This window comes from Sorghum bicolor, chromosome 1 (genome assembly GCF_000003195.3).
Source record: "Sorghum bicolor cultivar BTx623 chromosome 1, Sorghum_bicolor_NCBIv3, whole genome shotgun sequence".
Taxonomy (NCBI): Eukaryota; Viridiplantae; Streptophyta; class Magnoliopsida; order Poales; family Poaceae; genus Sorghum; species Sorghum bicolor.
In genome coordinates this window covers 58,760,662-58,787,816 of record NC_012870.2, presented here as the reverse complement: position 1 = coordinate 58,787,816, position 27,155 = coordinate 58,760,662, and the positions used below count along the sequence as shown (strand labels likewise).

At 40.5% G+C, this 27,155-nt stretch overlaps 2 protein-coding genes across 2 annotated transcripts; both read right to left on the bottom strand.

The window, feature by feature from the left end:
* On the bottom strand, positions 15,911 to 21,944 carry LOC8058111 (3-hydroxyisobutyryl-CoA hydrolase-like protein 2, mitochondrial). Its single transcript, XM_002464921.2, has 14 exons — positions 21,733 to 21,944; positions 21,555 to 21,635; positions 20,985 to 21,053; positions 20,848 to 20,911; positions 20,386 to 20,465; positions 20,209 to 20,292; positions 19,977 to 20,061; positions 19,772 to 19,857; positions 19,548 to 19,669; positions 17,776 to 17,836; positions 17,325 to 17,423; positions 17,149 to 17,250; positions 16,322 to 16,363; positions 15,911 to 16,218 (listed from the first exon to the last, which is right to left on the bottom strand). The coding sequence occupies exons 1-14, from the start codon at positions 21,856 to 21,858 to the stop codon at positions 16,099 to 16,101; spliced, it is 1,221 nt and encodes a 406-aa protein (XP_002464966.1). The 5' UTR covers positions 21,859 to 21,944; the 3' UTR covers positions 15,911 to 16,098.
* On the bottom strand, positions 22,804 to 26,945 carry LOC8058110 (probable trehalose-phosphate phosphatase 2). The gene is made up of 11 exons (XM_002464920.2): positions 26,789 to 26,945; positions 24,931 to 25,396; positions 24,714 to 24,854; positions 24,555 to 24,626; positions 24,356 to 24,481; positions 24,214 to 24,270; positions 24,033 to 24,134; positions 23,848 to 23,925; positions 23,611 to 23,751; positions 23,443 to 23,535; positions 22,804 to 23,295 (listed from the first exon to the last, which is right to left on the bottom strand). Exons 2-11 carry the CDS (start codon positions 25,216 to 25,218, stop codon positions 23,245 to 23,247), a joined length of 1,149 nt encoding a protein of 382 aa, XP_002464965.1. The 5' UTR covers positions 25,219 to 25,396; positions 26,789 to 26,945; the 3' UTR covers positions 22,804 to 23,244.

Below are 27,155 nucleotides of genomic sequence, written 5' to 3'. Positions count from 1 at the left end.
GGTGTAATAAAAGAGAAGGTGAACAAGATACTACATGAAAGCATGATAAATAATTCAAGGGTCAGTGCCTCAACCACCTACGGATATAGCTTATGCTTCGTGGTACTAGTTTGGTCAGCACATCATGACTAATTCAATGGCTTCCATAGGTACTAATTTGACCAATAGATTCATTGATGTTAACAAATAAAACTTTTATAAATCTAAATTTCTTTATTCTCTATCTCCATATTTTCAACCACACTATAATGTCCTAATGTTTATTCTTGTTCTCTCCCAGTGTGTGTGCGTCTACACATACATGCAAGTTTTAGGTAATAGAAATAAAATGAGGGGTAAGAAAAGAAGAAGAAGAAGAGGGTCAAACATGGACAACTAGGGGTAGTAATGGATACTATTGATAGGCTGAACATGGAGTAGTTAGAGCTGCAATAGTCTCTAGACTCTAAAAAGAAGAGAATTTAAGGAGATGTTATAAGAGGCTATTGAGAAGAAAATGGGCGAACACATGATGCAGTGGTTAAATGCTAACGACTCTTGACACTAGCTAACACCACTTGATACTAGGTTGTCATCCCCAGCATGGTGCCAGAGTGTACAAAGGTATTTATAAATGTAAAGGCTCTCTAGAAAATAATCTATTCTATCCGCAAGCGCACAGATAAAACACCTCATTGTAGCATTTCACCAGGATAAGTATTCCAGGTATCGTTATTTATAATTTTGCTCAGGAGAAAAAGGATTAAATGAAGATAAGGATAAACCTATCAAGGCATAGACTAGAGATAAACTTGCAAGAACATGATTACTAATGAGGAACTCGTCACACAATCACTTACTTTGGCAGGGGGTAAACCATAAAGATAATGATAATGAATTATAAGTTCTTGGGTAAATAACACAGCGATTAGAAAATAGACTACTCCTCATATATGTAAGGTGATGTCGGATTAGCTAGAGAATGGATTCTAAATTATCTACTAAGTCACAATCTACTCTAGTTATCTACAAGATCATATATAGCATAGAAGACTCTTCATTCATGTATAAGGAACATTGCTAAAGTAAATCAGAGCATCGTAAGACTTACTCCGCAATACAAATTATGTCTGTCCTATCAACGGAGGGTGGACTACATAAGAATCAACGAAGCTGTCACTATCGCGAACTACCACACAACCCGGCCAATAGGATACATTTGCAGGTAAATAACATCTAAGCACCACGCCCACATGTGATCTACCACTTAACTCCCGCGCGTCAAGAGCTAAGCGCTTTGCAAACTTATACATAAACTCATTATCAATCATAACTATATCAAATATAGAACTAGAGCAAACTAAGAGCATAATAAATAGAGACATAATGCAATTAGAACAAAGTATTAGAGAAAGATATGAATAATACCAATCTTTATTACTGAAGATCTGAATCCAGAGCGTAATGCTCTACTTCTCTAATTGCTATCTAATCAATCCTCTAAACTTGAAGGATTAGGGAGTAGCTAATTCTAATTCTCTGTGGGAGAGAAGTTCTAAACCCTAACTTTGATGGCTACCTCTGATAATGATTTCTCCCCTTCTCCTCTCTCTCCCCCTAGGGGTGGAGAGGCCTTGATTATATAGTCCTTTCAAGTGAATTTGGGTCGTCGGATCAAACCGACATTGATCGCACGGTTTTCCTTGATCCTTTAGGTCGGTGGAGCACGATCCGCAAGACGGGTCCTGTTTGGACTCCAACTCAGGGCGGGCGCCCAAGGGGGGAGGGCGGGCGCCCTGCCCCCGAGCCCGATCGTCTTCCCGTTCGTTCCCGTGGCTTCTGGACTCTTCTAGATTGAGAAAAATTGCGCATCACGTAATTATCTCGTTGTAAACATGACATGTGGGCCTTCTCTCCATATTTTCTGATAACCCCCTACAGAAATAGATAAACACCAAAGCTCGTGGAATTCTGTCAGATAAAACCCTAATTCTAGATGTTTGGTGCATATTGATCCTTTTCCATGTTTAGTTGATGGTTAAATTTAGTACTTAAGGACCGTCAACAAACTCCCCCAAGCTTACCCTTTGCTTGTCCCTGAGCAAACAGCTAAACTCAGATGGATCAGGAGTTGTTTCAATGTTTTCTTTCCTGATAGGCACACATGCTTTCATATAAAAATTCTTCCAGATTAGAGTGAAGTGTCATGGAGCTTAGTACCTGCACTTAAGTCTTAAGTAATCGAATGACAAAATAATTAAGTCAAGCACTATTCCTCCTGTCTATACTTCACCTTTGTTCCAGAGTTTTTCATAAGTTTTCAAAATAAAACTTAGAGTTCCCAGCAATGGTTCTCTCAAGTCTCTCTATATGTGGTATTTGTGGATCCTTACCAAAATGTCACTTACCTATAGCTAATGAAATATTTAAGTGGAGCTCGTAGGAGTGAAAAACAGCTCATATATATGTTGTCTAATCGAGCCATAGATCCAAAGAAACTCAGCATATAATTAAATCAAGATGTGCATGTGTGGTGGGGTAAATGATAGTGATGGTAAAAATGTATAAGTGATAATAAACTTACTTCTCATTGCTCCTCATATTGCTATCTCTCCTCTTCTTTGATCTTTGCTTTGGGAGAACATGGGCTATCTTTTCTCTCTCTTTTTTTTCAGGTGGGTAGTAGATACCCCTAATTCTACTGTCGGACACTTGTCCATTTTTTCCGCTCAAGTGGGCATCTTTGTACCCCTAATTCTACTCCGGACAGTTGTCCATTTTTACCTCTCGTCTCACTCTTTTTTTTCTTTTCCAAGGTTCCGGGCACTTGCCCCTTTTTATTTCCTCGCATATTTTTACATAACCCATGCCTCTTCTGCATTGAATCTTTTAGAGAGAGAGAATAACAATATTTGGGACAGTGAGTGATAATATTTTTAGCAATTTTAATGAATGATGGTGGATGGTGTAGTAGATGTGTGCAAGTGAATATCTTAATTTAACCACATGAAAAGCTCCTAAGGGTCTACACAGCTCGATCAAACTCAATGTGAATATAAGTAAAAGATGTTATAGCAAGTATGGCTGTGGTAGGTAGTTTGTAATGCTAGGAACTCATCATGTGATTTGTAAGTTTTCAAAATAAATCTCCAGAATTTAGTGTAGTAGGAACAAGATAAACAGCAGCTCAAACTTTATATCATGCCTTTCTCTTACCTAGACTTTAGTTCTATGCTTCCCATAGATAGTAATTTCAGTTTTAATAATTCCGGGAAGAACTCTAATAAAAAAGCTAGGTACTTGAAAGTAAGCAAACAGAGCAACTGTTCATCATTTCCATGAGGCATCTTTTTGGTCTTTTTATTTTTCTAGAGATTAACACTTAGCAGACAAAATAAAGCACACTTATCTACACACTCTTTTTATTTTGTTTTCGTGTTTATAAAATGCAGTAAATTAAAGCAAGAAAATATTTATTGGGTTTTCTAAGTTTTTCTCTTTAAGATAAAATACTAAAATAGAAAAGAATAAATAAGAAAAGCAAACAAAGACTTACTTGATAAATTGGGGAGGAACTCCCCCAAGCTGGATGTGGATGTCGGTCTTACCCGAGGTTCTAGAATCGCATCATGGTGGTGATGTTGTCGTTCATTGTTGTGGTGTCTTGTCTTAGTTCTTGTACTGCAGTGGTGTGGTCCTGGTTCCATTTTTGTTGCTATTCCAGGAGTCTTCCATGTTCTGCTTGCGTATTCTGGATGTTGAGGAGGGTGTTGTCGGTACGGGTGAAGAAAGTGTCGGCCTCTTGGTAGTAGTCGTTCGTGAAAGCGTAGGAGGCGTCGGAGTATCGTCCTACATCGAATTGGGGTGGAGGTCTGGACCCTGAAGCTCCATATAGATCAGTGGAGTACCTGCACGTTTGAAAAGGTGGGTTTCTCCACTGGTGATCTTGGCCCTCCGGCCATGTCTCCTGTGTTGGCTCTTGTGGTTGCGCATGTCGAACCCATGGGTCTCGAAGGACTCGGGGGTTGTAGTCGCAATAATGCAGGTGCGCTGCTTCTTCTGGTCCGGGATCAGGTCCATACCAGGTGCGTTCTCGATGGGTGGTCATCCTTTCAGATGCCACTCGCTGTGGAGCTCTCTGGTTTACCGGTGTTACTGCAATCTCAATCAAAAAATTTTGAACAACATAGAGGCCAAGGTTCGGGTTAGGTAACCGAATCTTGCCTTTATTATCATATACCATATACATTACGTTTCCCTCTTTTTTCAACATCCGAGCTTGCCTAAATGTGTCATAGCCATGATAAATTCGTAACTCATCAATGAATTCCAATGACGAGTTTTCTAGTAAATGAAGATTAGAGGCTAGACGAGTGATAAGTGAAGTACATCCTACTGGTCCCTGAAGACTAGGTATACTAAGCCAATGAGAAACCAAAAGTGTAACAGGTGAAGTGGGTACTTTATTTATAGCAGCATATAAAAGTTGCAAATCTCCTACTCTTACTTTTCGAATATCGTCACGATAGAAAAGATTGTACCCAAGCCATTTGTGGAACATCCTAAGAGTGGCGTGTTCCATGTCACTGGTTCGGGCTTGACTATAAAAATTATCTCTAGATATCTCTCTTCAGAACTGGTGTCTCTCAAAGTTAAGTAGGTCGGAGTCAATGTTCAAGATGCATCTTGAAGAGAAACCGAGATGGTCACTCAATTCTCTCCAAGACAACATAATGTCCTATTTGAACATCCGGAAAACAATTCCCCATCATAATATTGTAAAGTGCAAAGAAATTCAAGGGTGAGAAGATGGGAACCCAGCTCAGTTATGTTCCAAAAATTTGTCCAACCTAACATTTGGAAAATTAAGTCAAATTCAGTATCCATACCTGTTTCTTGTAGCAGGATAGGATCAAGAGTGGGGGTGTGAATGAAATCCTTGTTCTTTAGCCGCTGAAAAACTTCCTTCTCCCTGCGGGTCTTCAGTCCAAGGTCTCCTGTCTTGAGGAGGACCTTGACTTGCTGATTAGATGAAGATGACGAAGCTTGTGTAGGCGTTGGGTCGACGCTCATCTCTGACGGGTGCGAGGAGTGTCGGGATGAACTCCTCGTACCTATGTTCTTGAGGGCCTTCCCTGCGTTCTTCACCTTCTTGAACATCCAGTAAACAAAAATTGACACACACACACACAACTAGTGGAAAATGTGAGAGAAAATGTTAGTGGTCAGCTGTCCGAAATGTTAGTAGTCCAGGGGTTAGTCGTTCAAGACAAGTTTTTATTTTGGCAGCACCTCCCCCTAAACAACTTTTACTTCCACTTTGGACTGCGGGATCACTACTTACTAGGTGAAACTCACTCTCTCACTCAAAAACTACCAACTTCTTTCCCACTCTTCTCTTCCTCTCTACTCCCTTCTTACTTCACTACAAGAGCTCCTACTCTGGAAACTGAAACTTGTGTGGTTTTCTGGGAGGCTTGTGTGATGGAGATGGAGGCAGGAGGTGGCAATTTATAGGAGGAAGAGGAGATAGGGCGGGCGCCCTTTGTAGGTGGGCGGGTGCCCACTTGTGGTGCCCATCCTGGCTGCCCTTTCTCCACTCCCTCCTTTGCTTAACTCTTACGCAAAATAATAGATCATGGGTGGTGGTTGGTCGGTGAAAAAGTGCTGGTGAGTGGAGTTATGTTGGTGGATCAAATAATGTGATGGGATGTATGTGAGGTGTGGTGTATGACATGTGGGACCCAAGGAGTGTGGGTCATGCTTCTAGAAGGATGCTATAATTAAATATAATGCAGGAAAATCTATGAGAATTGGAACTTATTTGAAATGATAATGGAAAAATATTTTTGTGCCTCCACAATAATTAATAAATATGGGTTGTTACACACCATAAATATTATTTATATGGGGATTTTTATTATTGTAATAATTATACGAATAAATATGACTAATGCAAGAATTAATTATGAGAGAATTAATAATGCGGATAAATACCGATTTACCTCCCGGCGAGAGTTTGGGATTTTTAGGTCCCCCAAGCTGGACCTACAAATCTTTTAATCTTCTGAATTACCTTCCTCCGGAGATGGTGTCTCCAGTGGTTCTTCTTCATAAACTTCCTTCACTATAGAGTCTCTCTCTGGTCTGGGCTTGAATGTGAAGTGTTCTTCTTATCCGTTTATGTTGAACAAGATTTCTCCCTTTCCGACATCAATGTGGGCATTGGCAGTGCTCAGAAATGGCCTTCCAAGGATAATGGACACTTTTGAGTCAGGACTCATGTCTAGTACCACGAAGTCTACTGGCACCAGGAAATCTTTGATCTTGACTGGAATGTTTTTGGCGATGCCCAACGGGTGTCGAACTGATTGATCTGCTAGTTGCAGGCACATTGATGTTGGTTCTAGGGTCGTATGCTCAAGCTTTTTGTAGACTGATGATGGTATCACACTGACACTTGCTCTGAGATCACAAAGTGCATTGTTGAAGTGTTGGTTTCCGATTGAGCAATCAATAGTGGGACATCTAGGATTTTCCTTCTTCTTTGGTGGTTTATTGAGGATGGCCGCACTACATTCTTCTGTCAGCTTGATAACCCCAGTGGTGGGCAGTGGTCTCTTCTTGTTAAGAATATCTCTGATGTACTTTGCATATGTAGGTACCTGTATGGCATCAAGTAGAGGTATGTTGACATATAATTTCTGAATGACCTCTACAAACTTACCAAACTGCTCATCCGACTGCAGTCCTCAGTTTCTTCTGGGAAATGGCAAATAGTTGGTGTCGTAAAAATATTTCCTCATTTCTCCAGTTCTTGGTGGTTGTAGTAGGTCTTCTGCTTCAACTGGGCTTCCTTCTTCTATCACTGCTGGTTGCACTGTTGTTGATGTTCTTTGTTTCTCTTTTGGGTATGGGGGATCCCTGGTGGCTTTGCCTCCTCCAGTAGTTATGTTCTTTACCTGCTCAATGTTAGTAGCAACAGGCAGTGCAGCAGCTAGCTTTATTAATTTAAGCTCTACCCTTTTATTGAGAGTGTTTTGCTCATCAAAAGCAGTTAATAGAAAATCCATTTTATTGTGTATATCTTTTAGAGATGATTCATTGTATCTAGCCTTTGTTTAACTTCATCATTAGTTTTGGTTTGTTGAGCAATTATCTCTTTTAATGAAAGTTGCTTGAAAATATTACCTGAATTCATACCTTTGCTATTGGGTTGATTCGAGGTAGGCTGATATTTGTATGCTGTCTCAATGGCCCTTTGATCTTCTTTGAACTTGGCCCTCTGGTCAATCCAATGGAGCAAATTTTCCATCTTGGTTGATAGTGCATTTACTTCTTTTGGTATTTCTTCAGTTTGATGACATTGTTGAGCTTTATCTTGGAACCAACTTTGGTTTTCTGCTATCTTATCCAAAAGTATCTCTGCTTGTCCAATTGTAAGCTCCAAGAATGATCCTTTAGCAGATGCATCTAGGCACTCATGAGCCTTCTGGGTTAATCCATGGTAGAAGGTTTGCATAAGTAACCATGTGGTCATTCCATGGTGAGGACAATCTGATATGTATCCTTGAAAACGCTCCCATGCTTCTGAAATGGTTTCTGTCTTCTGCTGTTCGAAACTAACAATATTTCCTCTTAAGGCAGTTGTTTTGCCTATAGGGAAAAACTTTGATAGAAAGGCATCTGACAAGTTCGTCCAGTTGTTGATGTTATCTTGATGAGTGTAGAACCACTTCATCGCTTTCCCTTCTAGTGAGAATAGAAAAAGGTGAAGCAGTATGACGTCTTTGTCGACTCCATTGATGTGGATTGTGCTTCCAATCTCTAAGAAATTCTGCAAGTGTGCACTAGCATCTTCATGTGCCTTTCCACTGAATTGTGTAGCTTGTAGCAAATTGATGAGGCTTGACTTGAGCTCGAACTCGGGTGCTCCTTTTTCTACTGCAAATCTTGGACAAGTTGGAATGTTCTTAAGACTTGGAGCAGAGAATTCTTGTAGGGTCTTCTGTGCCATAGCTTCAGCAATTGGTAGCTAGCTTCTTCTTCTCTTGATTGCTTTGGTTCTGATGATGAAGAGTTGAATGTACCCAAAGTCAATCCTGATATACCCTATATAAAAATGTAAACATAGAAAAACAACAGGGTGAACCTGCCAAAGCAGAGGTGCCTTGTTATGATTTCTCACTTAGTAGCTATTTTATGCAATTATTTCTCGATAGTCTAGTCTAATATTTTATGTGAATAACCTTGACTGATTTCCTGACTTTCCTTACCGTTCCTATGTGTTTCCCTTCTATTCCCTTATGACTCCCCGGCAACGGCGCCAGAAATGCTTGTTGACACTAGCTAACACCACTTGATACTAGGTTGTCATTCCCAGCATGGTGCCAGAGTGTACAAAGGTATTTATAAATGTAAAGGCTCTCTAGAAAATAATCTATTCTATCCGCAAGCGCACAGATAAAACACCTCATTGTAGCATTTCACCAGGATAAGTATTCCAGGTATCGTTATTTATAATTTTGCTCAGGAGAAAAAGGATTAAATGAAGATAAGGATAAACCTATCAAGGCATAGACTAGAGATAAACTTGCAAGAACATGATTACTAATGAGGAACTCGTCACACAATCACTTACTTTGGCAGGGGGTAAACCATAAAGATAATGATAATGAATTATAAGTTCTTGGGTAAATAACACAGTGATTAGAAAATAGACTACTCCTCATATATGTAAGGTGATGTCGGATTAGCTAGAGAATGGATTCTAAATTATCTACTAAGTCACAATCTACTCTAGTTATCTACAAGATCATATATATCATAGAAGACTCTTCATTCATGTATAAGGAACATTGCTAAAGTAAATCAGAGCATCGTAAGACTTACTCCGCAATACAAATTATGCCTGTCCTATCAACGGAGGGTGGACTACATAAGAATCAACGAAGCTGTCACTATCGCGAACTACCACACAACCCGGCCAATAGGATACATTTGCAGGTAAATAACATCTAAGCACCACGCCCACATGTGATCTACCACTTAACTCCCGCGCGTCAAGAGCTAAGCGCTTTGCAAACTTATACATAAACTCATTATCAATCATAACTATATCAAATATAGAACTAGAGCAAACTAAGAGCATAATAAATAGAGACATAATGCAATTAGAACAAAGTATTAGAGAAAGATATGAATAATACCAATCTTTATTACTAAAGATCCGAATCCAGAGCGTAATGCTCTACTTCTCTAATTGATATCTAATCAATCCTCTAAACTTGAAGGATTAGGGAGTAGCTAATTCTAATTCTCTGTGGGAGAGAAGTTCTAAACCCTAACTTTGATGGCTACCTCTGATAATGATTTCTCCTCTTCTCCTCTCTCTCCCCCCAGGGGTGGAGAGGCCTTGATTATATAGTCCTTTCAAGTGAATTTGGGTCGTCGGATCAAACCGACATTGATCGCACGGTTTTCCTTGATCCTTTAGGTCGGTGGAGCACGATCCGCAAGACGGGTCCTGTTTGGACTCCAACTCAGGGCAGGCGCCCAAGGGGGGAGGGCGGGCGCCCTGCTCCCGAGCCCGATCGTCTTTCCGTTCGTTCCCGTGGCTTCTGGACTCTTCTAGATTGAGGAAAATTATGCGGCACGTAATTATCTCGTTGTAAACATGACATGTGGGCCTTCTCTCTATATTTTCTGATAACCCCCTGCAGAAATAGATAAACACCAAAGCTTGTGGAATTCTGTCAAATAAAACCCTAATTCTAGATGTTTGGTGCATATTGATCCTTTTCCATGTTTACTTGATGGTTAAATTTAGTACTTAAGGACGGTCAACAACTACGTGGAATTGTGTTTTGTTGAATTTAAAGAGTTCCAAAAGTTGCTGGAAACAATGGATGATGCAGAGAGAAGATAAACAAGGTACTAGTTGAAGCAAGGAAAATAACTCAAGGGTTAGTGCCTCAACCATCCACTCCCTCTATCCCAAATTAAGTGTCGTTTTCAGTTTCCGTGTTGTAAGTTTGACTTGATTTGTAGAAAATATGTGCAATATTTGTATCTTCAAATAAATTTGTTAAAAAACTAGATTGAAAGATCTTTCTAATGATACTAATTATGTAACATAAATATAAATATTTTTTAATATATATTTAATCAAAGTTATTTCTCGGAAAGCGAGAACGACAGTTATTTTGGGACGGAGGGAGTATGGAGATAGCTTATCCATCATGGTACTAGTTTGGTCAGCATATCAATATTATTTCAATGGCTTCCATAGGTGCTAATTCAAGCAATGGATTCATTGATGTTAACAAATGAAACTTTTACAAATCTAAATTTCTTTATTCTATATTTCCATATGTTCAACCACACTTCCATGTCTTAATGTTTATTCTTCTTCTCCTAGTGTGTGTGTACACACATATATGTAAGTGTTAGGTAATAGACATAAAATAATGGGCAAGCAAAGAAGAAGAGGGATAAACTTGGAGTACTAGGGTAGTAACTGGTACTGTCGATAGGCTGAACATGGAGTACTTGGAGCCAAAACTGTCTCTAGCCTCTAAAAAGAAGAAAATTTAAGAAGACGGTGCAAGAGCTATTGAGAAACAAATGGGCAAACAAATGATGTAGTGGTTGAATGCTACTATGTTGGAATTTGATTTAGTTGAGCTGCAAGACTTCCAAAAGTGGGTGGAAGTAGTGGTCGGTTTAGTCAAAGAGAAGGTGAACAAGATAATAGTTGAAGCAAGGAAATTAACTCTAGGGTTGGTGTCTCAACGACCTATGGAGTAGCTTATGCTTTGTGGTACCAGTTTGGTCGGCACATCAATGTTGATTCAATGGCTTCCATAGGTCCTAGTTCGAGCAATGGATTCATTGATGGTAACAAATAAAACTTCTATAAATGCAAATTTCTTTATTCTCTATTTCCATATGTTCAATCACAAAACATTGTTCTAATGTTTATTCTTCTTCTCTTGTGTGTTTGTGTTTGTGTTTATGTACACACACATATGCAAATTTTGAGTAATAGAAATAAAATGAGGAGTAAACTAAGAAGAAGTGGGTTGAACTTGGAGTACTAGGGGCAGTAATGGATGATGTTCATAGGTTCAACAAGGAGTACTTAGAGCTGCAGCAGTATCTAGACTACGAAAAGAAGAAAAAGAAGAGGTTTCAAGAGGCTATTGAGAAGCAAATGGGCAAGCACATGATGCGGTTGTTGAATGCTAATGTCATAGAATTGGGTTTAGTTGACCTACAAGAGTACCAAAAGTGGCTAGAAATAGTGGACGATTTAGTCAAAGAGATGGTGAACAAGATACTAGTTCAAGCAAGGAAAATAACTTAAGGGTCAGTGTTCAACCACCTATGGAGATAGCTTATGCTTCACGGTACCAGTTTGGTCAGCACATCAATGCTGACTTAATGGCTTCCATAGGTCCTAGTTTGAGCAATGAATTCGTTAATGGTAAGAAATAAAACTTTATAAATGTAAATTTATTTATTCTCTATTTTTATATGTTCAACCACACTACATTGTCCTAATATTTATTCTTCTTCTCCTAGAGTGCGTGTGTGTGTGTAAACACATGTGCATGTTTTTGGTAATAGAAATAAAATGAGAGGTAAGCAAAGAAGAGGAGGGCTGAACTTGGAGTACTAGGTGCAGTAACGGATATTGTCAATAGCCTAAACATGGATTACTTAGAGCTATAATAGTCTCTTAAGTCTAAAAAGAAGAAAAATTAAGGAGATGTAGCAAGAGGCTTTTGTGAAGAAAATGGGCGAAGACCTGATGTAGTGGTTGAATGCTAATGTCTTGAAATTGGGTTTAGTTGAGATCCAAGTGTTCCAAAAGTGTCTTGAAGTAGTGGACGATGCATTCAAAGAGAAGGTGAACAAGATACTAGTTGAAGCAAGGAAAATAACTCAAGGGTCAGTGCATCGAACACCTATAGAGATGGCTTATGCTTCATGATACCTTTTAGTTAGCACATCAATGCTAATTCAATGGCTTCTGCCAGTCCTAGTCCGAGAATCATTTATGGTAATAAATAAAACATTTACAAATGTAAATTTATTTATTCTTCTCCATTTCCATATGTTCAACCACACTACATTGTCCTAATGTTTATTCTTCTTCTCTCGAGGTGTGTGTGACAAACACATATGTATGTTTTAGGTAACAAAAATAAATCAAGGGGTAATCAAATTAGAGGAGCTTGGTAACCTAGCCCACTTAGTTGGTTGTACCCCCTTCTCCTCCCCACTACTTTGGCAGTCCTATCATAGTCGATTCATAATCCCCCATCACAACTGGTTTTTGGCCTCGATAATAAATGGTCGGTAGTTATAGTCCAGTTCATCATCGTTTCTTGAGGTACACTAAATAACATTGTATTGGTCAATGATCTGTTTGTGTATTGGTCATCATCATCACTGCCCTACAGCATGACCTGACTGTGTGTAGTGCGGGTTCCACATCACTTTGACGTCTATGTCTATATCAAGGTGAACATCAATGTTACTTGGGCATATGAACCATCAATGTACTAGTATGGTGTTGAGATGGTGGACTAGACGGGGGCGAATAGTCCTTTTTAAAAAATAATCACATCGACAAACCAAAATAAGTGTGGATAAAATTTTTTTTGTCTAGCTAAGACTACACCCCTCTATCTATATTCTCAAGCATCTTAAAAAGATCCAAGTTAAGCAACCAAGGTGCCAGGCTAGTTAGCAAGGTCATACAAACCTATGCAACTAGTACTTAAATAATCAGGGATTTGCTACACATGCTAGTGAGAAAAACACACAAAGCCTAAGCCAACTAGTAGTTCTCAACTAGCAAGGCTACACAAGCCAAACTAGAGAGCTCAACAATTACTTAGCTACAGAAACTAAGCAATGTAACTAGCAAGGCTACTCAAGCTAACTAGTTATATGAGGGAGCTACTACTAAGCTACACAAGCAAAGAAGCAGCAAACTACTCAAGCTAACTAGTTATTACAAAAGAAACCACACAAGCACAATATGCAAACAAAATGAATAAGCTTGTGTATGGATATTGCAAAGCAACGAGAAGGTAATGGGAAGATGATGAGATGATGATTTTTATGCTAAGGTTTGGTGGTTTGCTAACCACACTTAATCCCCATTAAGACAAGCTCAAGGTTGTTGTTCGTCCTCTTGCTAGTGGTGATGACCAACAAGTCACTCCCATGTGGATTGCTTACCACAAGCTCTAGCACTTTACATGGTCAGACCACTTGATGTTCTTCATATCTCGCTCTACTAGAGTTTCTCTTCACATCTCCTATAGGGCGAGTACAACACCCCTCACAAAGCTCTTCTTCGGAGCAAAGTACATGCTTTTTGTGGGCTTTAGGATGAAGACATGCCACCAAGCCATCTAGGAGGTGGCAACCTCTAAGAGCAACAATTATCACTAGCTTCCAACTTGTTCACCTAGTGCCAACACTTGCAATTTCTCAATGCAATGGACTAGAATCACTCACTCGCAATCAGATGCAATCATAATGCACACAAGTGATTTAGAGGGCTTACAAGCACACCTACGCAAAGCCACAAAGTCACAAGGTGTTCAGTAGCAGGCCAAGGTTGGCCACACACCCAATTTATAGCCACAAACCCAAGAGAGCCATTGGCCAACAACTGCCAACCGACCATCAGACCGAACCCTAGTTAGGACTATTGGACCATTGTCCAAGGGTCCGATGCCCTAGGATCATGCCACATGGCATGCTCCTTTGAAGACAACTGTTACATCTCAAGGGTAACCTACGTGTGCCATATAATTCTCTTAGTGTGATGGTTGTTAGACCAAACATTGTCCATGGTTTGATGCCCTCCAAAAACAACACTGAGAGCTCATGAGATCTCCAAAACTTTTCATACCTAGGTCAACGCTCTTCATTGGACCAATGGCATGGTCCGACTCTTACAAATTCCTACTATCGAACCCATGGCCAAGGTCCAACGCCCATCCAGTGCCGAGTCTGATGCTTGCCTAAAACATAGTCTGTCTAGGGTTAGTTGTCGAACCCATGGCCAATGGTCCAACGCCTCCCCTCACTAGGGTCTGGCACCCTACTATTGCCCGAGACCTAGGGTTTTCTGTCAAACCCGACCACCAATGGTTTAACACCCCTTGGCCAAGGTCCGATGACCCTAGAAGAACCTCCCTTCCTTTCAACTTCTTTTCCTTTGTAAATATGCCAACACCAAGTGAACAACACCTTGTGCACATATGTTAGCTTTTCACAAACATTTTTTCCAAAGGATTTTCACTCTTTTTACCATGTCACTCGATCCTAGCAACGTATGCAAGGTTAGATCACTCGAGTGGCACTAGATGACTGATGCAAACAAGTTAGCCTCTGTTGATAGTATGGCCATCTACCCTAAATCTGGCCATGCACTTCTCTACATAACCTTTGACTAGTGAAATGAAATGCCCTACAAATATACTTTTGTCTTGTGCAGTCCATTTCTTCTCCTCCAATGTTAATTATGCCAAATAAATATTCCCATAAAATATTTGTCCTAATGTTTGTCCTAATATTTGTCCCATAAATATGAATGCCCTAATGTCCCATAAATATTCCCATAAATTATGCCAAATAAATATTCCCATAAATATGAATGTCGACAAATCAATATTTGTCCTAATGTTGTGATATCTTATTTCCCAACGGCTATATTCCCATAAATATTCTAAATTTACAATATTTGCCCCTATAGGATGCAAGATACTTTGAGAGTGTATAACAGGGCTCCTCTTGAGGGGTGGCTCCTCCAAAATGGTTCTAAAATCTCTGTTTTTCACTAAAAACATATTTTCCTACAAAATGTTTGGTAAGGCTCCTCTGGATGAGCCGGAGCCAGGTAGAAGCCCTATCAAATGGTTCCTTTGTTATTAGCTGTCTCGAAAGCACATCCATTCCTTGTTTACTGATGTGAGAAGATTGGCATTTCTCCTAAAGCTCTAGCAACTAACCATGTATTTGAATAGGAGGATGACGGGGATAGGATAGAACAACTTTTGATCTAGGGTTATTTGGTTAGGAGTCAAAGGGGATGGGCCGGGTTTCCGTAATTCGAGTGATTCACTCACCCATCTTCTCGTGTCTCCACCAACTAAAGATTCAAGCAAGTGCGGCGGGCCTTAGAATTTATTTGATTTACTTAAGTTTGGGTAAAGCCTAATTAATAAATTCAATAACCTTACAATTTATTTGATTTACATAAGGTTGGATCAAGTCCAATTAATAAATTTAATAAAAATAGATAGTTTATTACTATAGCACGAGAATCATACAATAAAGCATGCGTCCAGTTATAACTCACGGACATTTTTGCTAGTAAACACTCATATCCAATAATTTGCGTGCACATGGTTTAATTTCAAAAGGCTTACAAATTAGGTGTCAAATAATGTTGAGGGACTTGCAAACTCAGGGTTAATATCAAAATTTCCCATGCGGCGTTCAGGGAGTCATAGAAAGGAGAGGTGGGTGCACCGCACGGGGAAAAACGAAAGAGGCGTCAAGTCGCACCACGTCCGTAGAAGTGAGAGGAATGGGTCCTATGTGTTAATACTAAGAGGGGGTATAGGATATTGGGTTTTGGTAGTTTGTTGGATAGGGGAAGGAAAAATATACGTACACTACTAATAATAAGACATCACTTAGATGTATGTTTAAAGGATGATGGATTCCGTTTCAAAAAAAAAAAGGATGATGGATAAGTAACCTGATAGAGATGCTCTCATGGAAAGCACTTGCAACCCCTGTTCGTTCGGAGGGATTGAGGGGGATTAAATCACCTACAGGTCAAAATCCTCCTCGATCCCCCTCAATCATGTTTAGGAATGAAGCGAACAAGGTCTTAAGGTGAAAAGCTAACTCATGACAAATACTGAAAGTTCCCTTTAGCGCTCAAAATTGAATACGCCAAAACGTGTATATAGCACATGGGTAGTTGGTCCAACAGGGCTGGTTGTGCTGCCAAAAATAATGGCTACACAAATTATAACACGTTTATCAGGTTGGGACCTTGGAATGATTTTTTTTTTATCATACAAATGCCTCTCGCGATTCTGTAGGTAGCTTCAACTCAGGCTCCAAATCACCAAGAGGTGCGAAGTAAGCGTCAACCATGTCATTTGTAACATATTCAAGGGCAGGAGGATCCCACTGAGACAACAAATACATATAAATCAACTTATATAGATCACAAAGAACAGAATTGTTTTACCTAGTACTAAGAACCGATCAAACAAAACAGTAAAATAATTACCTTAGGAGTGAAGTCCTTCTCGACTAGTCGTGCTCTGACACCCTACACAGGGATGAGAAAATAAGAACTACTAACTATGTCCCTAAAAGAATATGACTATGGTATGCCTGTCAGTTTAAATTTTTTACGTTTGACCAAGTTTTTAGTAAATAATATTCACATTTATGGCTCCAAATCAATTTATTATGAAAATATATTTCATAATTAATCTAATGGTATTTATTTGGTACTCCCTCCGTCCCTGAAAGAATCAATTCCTAGGATCCGTGCCAGTCAAACTTTTTAAAGTTTGACTAACTTTATAGAAAAGAGTAACAACATCTATAATATAAAATACACATTATATGAAAATATATTTTATGATGAATCTAATAATACTAATTTGATACTATAAATCTTAGCATTTTTTTCTAGAAATTTGGTCAAAGTTTAAAAAGTTTGACTTAGGACAACTCTAGAAATTGATTCTTTCAGGGACGGAGGGAGTATATTTATACTTTTTTATCTATAATTGGTCAAACTTGTATACTAAAATATGATAGTGTTCCAGAATTGCATTCTTTTAGGAACGGAGGGAGTAGTATATAACAAAAGATGCAATCTTTTAACCAGCAACAGCAAAATAAAATAAAATGATCAAAGTTCACTTCTATAACCAGAATTTCACAAATTTAGTGACAGGAACCTCTCAATTTCCAAATCACTAAGTTTGATAGTATTCACTTTCAAGTTTTAAAAGTTTGTGGCAACAACGATCACTTCATCGAGCATAATAGTTTACAGATATTCTCTGAACTTCTGGAAAGAATGCAGCATTAAGAACATACCTCACAGAATTCATGAGAAAATTGCTTTGAGATTCCATTCATGGACATGCGGTACTCACGGACAAGGCACTCATCGAGTGTCTGATATCTACCCTCGCGTATCTACATCATGGCCAGAAACAATCTCAGTCAACAGCACAAGGACAAACAACTGAGGTTGTAGAACTTCTACTTACCGATCGCAGTGAGACTTTCAAAGCTAACGGAGAGGCCTCTTTCAATCGTTTCAGTGCCAAGGTACACCATTCTTCATTTGAGCTAGCTGCTTCACTTTCCTGATTATGACAGTACTCAGTTTTAAATCGTATGAAAATTGAACAGAACTTTCAGTCACAAAAGCAAAAAAAAACACTGAACTCAACAAACTAAATCATGCACCATTCAGGGCAGCAAAATTGCAATGATGAAAATGTATCAAGGAGCAAGGAGTTATGGTAAGTTTCATCATAGGTTAACTATAAGATTCATGAAAGTTTCACGGTAAATAGTGAGATGATAGCAAAAGGTCACAAAACAAGCCACAGATGGCATACATGAATGAATAATATCTCATATTACACTCATTATCAAATCAAACAAACAATGATGTATGTTAGGATAGTAAAAAGCAGCTGAATCATCACTCACCAACGCATCAACAATCTCTTCAACTGTGTCGTGACTGAAGCATTTATCAATCACCTCCAGCCTAAGGTAACAGAAATGGAAAAATGAGGATGACAATCAAGATGATATACGCAATCCGCAATATGAAGGTAGACTCTTGATCCTTACAGCACATCTTGCCTACTTCAAAATGTGTGACCCTTGACACACTCGGTGAAAAAAAAAAGTTTCATAAGGTGCTCTTCTTTTGCACATGCCTTACTGATGAACTGTGTAAATGTATTCAGCCGTTTATGTGTGCTCTTGGCAGGAGTGGATGGCAATGAGTGGACGGCGATGATCTCTCCAATGCCTCTAGCGAGGTTAATGGATGTTGGATGTGAGGATGCCATGGTGCAGAGGCCAGTGGTGGTGGACATGGATCTGTGTCTGGAGGTTGCCGGGAGCGCTGCGCCACGTGTTGCGGCACAGCGCTGTGCCCCGTGTTGTGGCGGAGCGCTGTGCCACATGTTGTGGAGGAGCGCACACCGAGGTGGCACGGATACTGGACTTGCGGCAAGATGCTTGATGGCCACAGATCAGGCCAGGGATGTGAGGTGCGCGACCCTGGTGGCAGAGCTGCGCGAGCTAAGCACGGGGGTAGTGGAGGCATGAGTACGAGCAGAGGGAGCGGGCTGGCCTGCTCACCGGCAGAGAGCTATTTCTCATACCCGAATCCACTGCTCTGGGCTGTCCGTGTGTTCGTGTACACTGTGATGTGGTCGCGGTGAAAGACCTGGACACCAGCACAGATGGTGGCAGTGGCTTCACCACAAACTGAAGCTCTCGTCTTGCAGTTGGTCTGAACCAGAGTCCACACTATCACCTGTTATCTCAGATTATTAGCCCGTGCTTTAGTTTATGGACTTCATATCATCGGGTGTCTCATATTGTTGATATGAAATTAGGTTCCCGTGAGTGCTCTGGATCATGCAGTGATTTTAGTGAATTTCATCATCAGGTACAGATGTCTGTGCTTACAATATTTGTTCTTTACGTTACTTAGGCAAGACAATAGTGGCCAAGTTAATTTCATCATCAAGTATAGATGTTTGTGCTTACAACACTTGTTCCTTACATTTACTTTCAGGCAAGATAACAGTGGCCATATTACGGAGCAGATTGCTTCCTGAAATGCAAAAGTGGAAGACCAAAGGGGAAAAGAGGTTCAGAAGAAAAGAGGCAGGGCATTTAGACATCATTTCCCATGCTTATACAGCCACCACCGATTGATTCTATAGAAAGAAAGAGGCAATGGGCTACAAAATAAAGAGGCAAGGGATGAGCAAATTATTGTTTGTTAGGATTTAAACTTAAAAAAAATATTAGTATCGTTTAAATTTTATTATGTGCCCATAGCAACACATGGGCCAATACCTACTCTTAACTAAAAAGAAGAAACAGTCGATTATTTTTTAAAGAGCAGATAATGCAGCACCAAGATTTCACCATCTCAAGCGCATATATAAATCCAACCAATATAACATTTTTATGAAGAAAATAAACTGACATGCCCAAAAGTAATGGCACGAAGGAAAGGAAGACAGATCAAAGCCCGCCATGCTCAAATCTATTCCAGGAAAGAACAAGCAATGCTTTCAATTCTTGTTCATAAATGGATAAACCTAACATTTCTGCCTTTTTCTACAGGGTGTGTAATTAATAATTATGTATCCAAAAAAACCCCAAAAACGGATTTTGGAGATGACACATGGTAAAGTGTTTGATGAGCAATGTTTGGTAAAATAGATTACCTATGAACAATGCTTTCTTTGTCTGGATAAACCATGTCTCCATATTGTGCAAGGGAAGAATCAATAACTGATGGATCATCAGTTACTAACTTTGCAAGTCGTTCATCGATCAGATCCAGATGCTGTCCCAAAAAACAAACACAAAATGTTCATAAGTTAATTTAAAATACCGCAGTAGAAATATCTGGACTTCAAACATGAAATATATAGTAAAAGAATCTTACGCCACTCATGGAATAGTGTGTAGCAAGGCCAAGAGCAATCATATCTGTTCCATTGAGCTTTTCACCAGTCAAGGCCACATATTCCCCTGCAAGGCTCCCAGTGTGAAAACTAGCAGACTGATTACATATTCCTATTCTGCAATGGACAGCACAACCACCAATAAAGTAGCAGGGACAAGATGTAATTCCACATAAGAGCACTAACCAACATGACCAGTTAGATGCGACAAATAAAATGAGGCTGCAGCATCAGGATGGAATCCAATATGAACTTCTGGAGTTGCAAAGACCTAAAATCGGCAAATTAAAAAAACATGTCAAATACCTGACTGCAAACTATGCAAGAAATAGAGGAAGCACAAAGAGGAAAATAGCATAAGCTCGCCACAGAAATCTATGGAAAATATAAGCGAATGAGTAAAAATATATTGACATACTGTTCTATCAGTTGCAATGCGGAACGTTCCAGGAATGGAAACACCTCCACCACCACCCATAGTAACACCATCAAGAATGGCAATCTATATTAGCAGATAAATGCAATCTCAGATGTAAAATCAAAAATATTACAATGAATTGTAACAAGAAAATAGTTCTGGATCAATATACTTTACATGTGGTTTCAAGTATGTGCCCAGAAAATAAATGAACATGTACAAAGTCTTGAAAAAATCCTTGCATTCCTCCAGCTTGCCTGATAAGGAAAAATATTAAATTTAAGGTAAACTTGAACAGCACAAAACATTTTTACAATGCACAAGTTTACAGCGGACCATCCAAATTTAAGGAACTTCTTGTACAATAAATTGGATAAAAAAAAACCTTTGATTTTCGTTCTTTCCATCGACCTTTTCTAGAGACAAATAAAGCAGATTCAGCAAGCAAGCAAATGGAGAGTTGTTTTGACAAATTGTGTCATCATAATAACTTGCTGTTGTTTTGTGAAAGCAAAAACAAGCATTGACAGACAGTTTACTAAAAAGGATAAGCAGGTGACAGAAATATAACGGAATGATTACTATCAACAGTTCGCAATGGGATACAAACTATATGCTATGCAAGGCCTAACCACCCACCTTCACTGATAAGTTCACGTAATCTAACAACATCCCCACCAGCACAGAATGCTCGGCCGCTGCCCTTCATGCAATGAACAACTCAATTTATATTTGGTCAGCAATATTAGCAGAACTGAAATGATGAAGCACCATACCTTCATCATGACAAAGCCAATGTCTGGGTTGTCCTCCCATGATTCATAAAATTTATTAAGCCTAGCTCCCTATCAAGACACACATTTCACCAAGAATCAGATCAACTGTTTCCAATGTAAATCTGTAAGCTATAATCCATACAGCCATGGACAGAAAAAACAAATGAAGTCAGCAATATCAACACACGAATAAACTAAGGCTAAAAATCATTTGCACTGCAAGGAAGGGACAGAATCAATCTGTGGAAGCTCCGCCTTTGTTGAAGAAAAGGATAGTTCACCCAAGTCCCAACACCAAGGCGCCCAGCACGCATAAATGACTGTGTGGGCATTACATTATACACATGCTCCGCAAAAAGATAGCAGGGGACTAAAAGAGAGCATAATTCACCAAACTGCTATGGAGCATGATCACCGACTCATTTCATCAAACAATACACCTACAGCTCAGTGAGCTGTGAGCCCAAACCCCATCACCACACAACTATGTAAAGCATCTCGTCGAACAAAGAGCCTTCCAATCACCACCAAAACAAAACTGCGCACCAACGCGAGGAAATGGGGACGAACCATGGTGGTGGTGAGGGCATTGAGGTAGCCGGGGCGGTTGAGCACGGCGGCGCGCGCAGTAGCCTTTCCTTCCACGAGCACCTGCGCAAAATACGGTGTCAGCGACGGAACCCCCGCGCCTCCGATGCCGAAGGAGGATGCCACGACGGTGGGATCGGCGGACCAGGCGCTTGGTTACCTCGTCGCTGGAGGCGGCGTTCGACGGTTGGAGGGAGGAGAGAAGCCGCAGTCTCCCAAGCGCGCCGCGGCGCAGGGCCTCGCCGGCGCGGCGTGATACGGCGGCGGCGGCGGCGAGGCGCGGCATGGTGGCGCGGATCGTAGGGTTTTGGACTCTACAGTGCAAGGAGGAGGAGTGGTCCTCAAAGGAAAAGTGTGTGTGGCCCGTCGAAGTGCCGTGATGGGTTAGAAGGAACTCGGTCTGATTGTGTATGGGCTAGGGGTCATGGGCCGAACTGTCGTCACCTGGAAAGTGCGGTGGGCCGCATGACCCAGTTGCATCGTCTCCGTCTTTCTTAAACTCACTCTCATTTTTCTTTTAATTTAAATAAAATTTGATCTTTATAACTTTCTCTCTTCCAACAGCTTCTCTATATCTTGTAACACTTTAGAGAGCTATATATCCACGCTTTTTATCTTTAGCGAGCAAGAAACTAGAAATAGATGGTGCATTATTTAAAGATCTTTCTACCCAAAATATCTATTCCTATGAGTCTCTGCAAGAAACTAGAAATAGATGGTGCAATTCAATTTGTAGTTCAGTTTTTTCGAATCAAAATATATCAACTGAAATGGATGCTTCATCTCAAAAGAATCGAAATGGATGCAATCCTCCCAAAAAAAATTGAAACATATGCCAAAGAAGGGGAAAAAACTCTTTCTTCTTCTCCATAGAAACATTTTTATTGGATCTGTTCGCTTGGACCAAAGAAACATAGCATACTAGTACTAAATAGCTGACAGAAAGATAAGCTTAAGTAAATAGGATTGTCCGCAGTCCAGCTGTTTGCCATCTAACATGATCGCTATTTCAAGGTCACGACAGTAGCCATAGAAATTCACCCGACTACACTGAAATTATCACTATAATTTTATCAGACGAGACTAAACTAATGCGAAATAGCGACACAACACATCGGCACATTCGCGAATAGCGAGCTGAGCATTTTGATCGCCAGATTATACTGTTCCAGCTCAACATGGAATAGATATTCGGAACAGCAGACAGAATTCCAGACACACTTGCAGCAAAGATAAAAAAGAAAGCCCAGGCACGCAACATGCCTGCAACTGCAATGTAGGTCTCCGCGGCTCCTTGTTCATAACTTGACTTTCCATGAGCCATTGTCAGCTAAAATGTTGTTTAAACGAAAAACCGATCCTTTACAGCTTGAAGAATACAAAATTCACGACACAGCGAAACACTAGCAGGAAACAAAATTCCTTTTCAAGAATATTTCCATATATACTAAAGGAAACTAAATAATGAAAGAATTAAACTGATTGAGAAACCCATTTAACACAAGAACAAAGTGGGACTGAAAAGGTATCAAAACATGGTAGCCTCTTATAAATTGCCAAATCAAAAATATTTTGGCTTGACTCCTCCAAATAGCCGACTTATTTGGTTAGCATTATATATCTTGCTAATATTTATAATCTTGGTTCTTCTCCAGACCCAGCAAAACTGGTATCAGGTGGACTGCTCCTTCCATGCTGCCAACATTCTCAGAAATTCCATCACCTATATGCATCAACAGAATGTTTCATTTCTCTAAACTTGCAATACCCAACACATAGTCAAACGTTCAAAAGTTTTCAATTTTCCTTTTGAACCAAGAAATATTCAAAGGCAAAAATTTGTTGTGGTTGCCACAGTGCTATGAGTTACCTCAGCTGGATCCCTCAAGGAATAGAAGGCGTCACTCTCTTTGGGTATAGATGACACCAATATTCCAAAGCCACGGTTGCTTGCCTTCAGAACCTATTTGAACCAAGAGTAAATTATGTGTTGTGGAAATATATGCTTTAGAAGTCCATTCAAGTGAACTAGGCATACTTTGAATGCATCTTCATCTGTTCTGTCATCTCCAACATAGATAGGGAGAACATCTTCACTCTCGTTGAGCCCAAGTGATTCGAGTAAAAACTCCACAGCTTTACCTTTGTTCCAATCAATAACAGGACGGACCTCAAAAACCTGGATTGAAGAGTGTGATTGAATATTAATCAAATTCAGACTGCTTACAACAAATATTTTAATAAGGAAAGCCTTCTAAAGGTGCATAATCCTCACCTTTCTCCCATGGGTTAGTCTTAGGCAAGGGTAATCTTCCAAAACAGCACTTACACGATGGAAAACCTTTTTATAGTCCTAAGAAGCAAGAATAGGAATTTGAGTTTAAATGGTCCGTGTTCAGCTCAAATAATCCCAATGCACATTTTCTGTATGATATAAACACTAAGATATAGAACTATTACATCTTCCGCCACATTACGGTAATGCACAGACACACAGAACTTGTTGTCTTCCATCCTTGCACCATCAATGTCCTTAACACTCTCACCAAGTTTTTCATACACCTGGCATGTACACCACTGAGTAAGTCCAACCATATGACATAAGATGGCAACTTAAACTCAAGAAGTTGATACAGCATACCTCAGTGATCATAGGTAAAAACTCACTAGCAGGTTGGAACAGATTGACTTCTTTACCCTACGAGGAGGAAAAGGAGATTCACACTACGAAAGCGAGTAAGAAATTTAAATTATGAGGGTAAAGATCTAGAAAGTAGTTTCACATGCGCATCAGTTGACCGAATACATTCCACGCCATTGGAGTCAGTAGTCTTCCTAACAGGGCCCATTATGTCCATTCCATGGCTTCCAGCGTAGTATAGTTCATTTAGGTTGACAAAGTCAAAAACCTAAAAAAATCAATGAGAGAAAGATGCAATGCTGATAGGAGTAATTTGTGTAATGAACAATAACATTGTATACCTTATCACGAGACCTTCCGCTAATGATTGCAGTTGGGAAAAGTGATGCCACATGCCTCACTGCAGCACGCATCTGTGAAATACAATGTTTAGAAAGTGGACTGGAAATTGCACTGGAATGCTAATTTTACAAGAACTGTTGGACTTAAGGAAAACATACCTCATCAGACATTAATGCATTTTCAGGATTGTCCACAATCGGTGAAAGTGTTCCATCATAATCAAGAAACAATGCCAATCTTTTATTCCCAGCAAGATCACTAATTTCCTCAAATGAGGTCAAAGCAGAAGGATAGTTCACCTATAAAGGTGAAGCAATGGGAATCACTAACATATTGGTTACAATTATGCCATACAGTATAGGTTCAGATACATACCGTCCAGTTGCGGTATTGCAAATCAAGATCATCAGATTGAGTATCACAGATGGCATCCTTGGTCTGCCTTTTGCGGGTAGGTGATGAGGCCTTCATGAGGTCAAGCCATCCAGTAGCACGAACTTCTTCAATCTTACCAGGTAGAGGTATCTTCTTTGTAGTGTTCAAGCAAAGCCCCGGAGAGGGAAAGCTAGTAGGTGTTGTGAAAGTCATGACAGCAGCAGGTGATGCTAACGTAGGGAGATGGTCAGCAATAACAGGTGAATTGAGGCCTGTCTTCAAATCCATCAACAAGACACAACTCCAAGAGACTTGTTGTGAAACCAATTACAGACTACAAAAGGTTAGTGCACCAAAATGCTTAACCAACCCTCTTGTCAATGAAAAACCAACGTTTCAATGTGTTCTTGTCACTGCAAACATGCATGTACCGCATCCAGCCCATTAAATGTGAAGACCCTGCATTCTGTATTGGAAGAAAAAAAAAAGATAAGCCTTGAACATATCAATCACTTTATACTGGTTCATCACCCTGGTCAACTCAGATCATTTACAAGGAGAACTCATTCATCCGACATACCAATCAGTTCCAAGGACAATAATTGTGCACAATCACAGCCTACACTACAGTAATAAAAAAACAAAAAAAGTGTTGTCATGTAATGTCTAATGAAACACCACACCACCTAATGCAAGAATAACTGACAACATTGAACAGCTTAGTTCCTATTCCTGTCTTGCATGTTTTAAAAGGAAAAAGACAGGATCGCCTTTTTCCACGAGTCAGGAGTTACAAGGGAAAATGAAAAAGACATCAGCTGGTGAGCCATGATTCCTTTATGTACCGCCACATATTAGTTGGAAAATGATGTTTGATCCATCCATCATTAACAATTTAAGGCAAAATTACAACAAATGACATAAACATGGATGATTTGGTGAGACCCATGTGTACTAATGGTAGATGCACGGATGTTGGCATTGTCGGTGAAGTCTCCCTAGCGTGGTGAATTGCATAGGGTGTCCATGAGAACACACACTAAAATACTAGGAAAATTCAAAGAGCAATTCGAGACAGGTGCACATGGTACTGTTCAGCAGTAGCACTGGGAAACAAAAGGCAAGCACATAATTGGGGATTACGTCAGTAATCACCACGTATCGTGACAGGACTAATCGACTGGGACCACCGGGGCATCAATCAGCCAATCAATAGGCTTGTACAACAGATGGCGCCTGGCCAGGCTTGCAAGAAAGCCTCAGCGATGCAACATGCTGCTCACAACGGCGGCCCATCAACCGCAACCAACAAGAACAAAATACGTGGGGGCCCTCGAACACAAGGCCAGACCGGTGCAGTGCGGCAATCATCAAAGATATGCTTTTTATTTCCCTCCCCCAGTTGCGATACATCCAAAAAGAATCGGGGAAAAGGGCAAGATAAAAGTACGTCCAGTTGGACGAACCCCGGCTCGGCCGCAGAGACCCCCCGCGAGGAAGAATCCCACACAGCCAACCACCACGGCCAACACCCTTCTCCCTCCCTGCCCTTCCCTCTGCATCCCACCTGCTTTCTCATGGCCGTGTTGTGGGCGGCTCGATTAAAAAACTCGTCTTTGGGGGGCTCTTCGGATACAGTTCCACACATGGAACGGAACAGATTCCCCGTGGGGGCGACGGCCGTCGCCGTCGCATGGGGAGGCGGAGACGACAAGGAATACGCACAGATAACAAAAGGAAATTTACACGAACCCGACAAGCAATTCTGCGCGGCGAGATCTATGAGCACTAGATGAGCAACGTAACATAGTAGTTTCCAAGAAAGCATGGGGGTCGATCTCGGGAGGAGAAACCTTACCGGACGGAGGCGGCGAGGTTATACCCAATGCCGGTGCCGGGGAGCCTCCCAACGGGGCTTGGAAACCAGGAGGGAGGCGGCGACGAGGAGGGGATTTGGGAGGCGAGAGAGAGAAAGGGAGAGGAGAGAGGTTGGAGGTGGGCGCGTATTAATAGGCGGCGACTGTCGACTTGCTCCCTCCCTCTCTTTCTAGAAGCGGAGGTGGAAAAGGCAGTTTACCGGTTGTCTCGGTCATGAGCGTTTCGTTTCGTTTTCGCTGTTCACGGGATTAACCCCCAAAGCAACCGTGGCAATGGCATCGAGGCTCGCTGGCGCGCGAGCTTTTGCTGACGCGGGCGGGTGGTGCGCGCCACGTAGCGGGAAGCAC

Bases quoted from the DNA above. Each gene is read 5' to 3' on its own strand.
- LOC8058111 (XM_002464921.2), bottom strand. From the start codon at position 21,858: ATGCCGCGCCTCGCCGCCGCCGCCGCCGTATCACGCCGCGCCGGCGAG. The intron at 21,636-21,732 runs GTAACCAAGCGC...TATTTTGCGCAG, and splicing joins ACGCCGCCTCCAGCGACGAG to GTGCTCGTGGAAGGAAAGGC. The intron at 17,424-17,775 runs GTGAGTGATGAT...TGTCATAATCAG, and splicing joins AAGAGATTGTTGATGCGTTG to GAAAGTGAAGCAGCTAGCTC.
- LOC8058110 (XM_002464920.2), bottom strand. From the start codon at position 25,218: ATGGATTTGAAGACAGGCCTCAATTCACCTGTTATTGCTGACCATCTC. The intron at 24,271-24,355 runs GTGAAACTACTT...TCCTCCTCGTAG, and splicing joins TTCGGTCAACTGATGCGCAT to GGTAAAGAAGTCAATCTGTT. The intron at 23,926-24,032 runs GTAATAGTTCTA...CTTGCTTCTTAG, and splicing joins ACCGTAATGTGGCGGAAGAT to GACTATAAAAAGGTTTTCCA.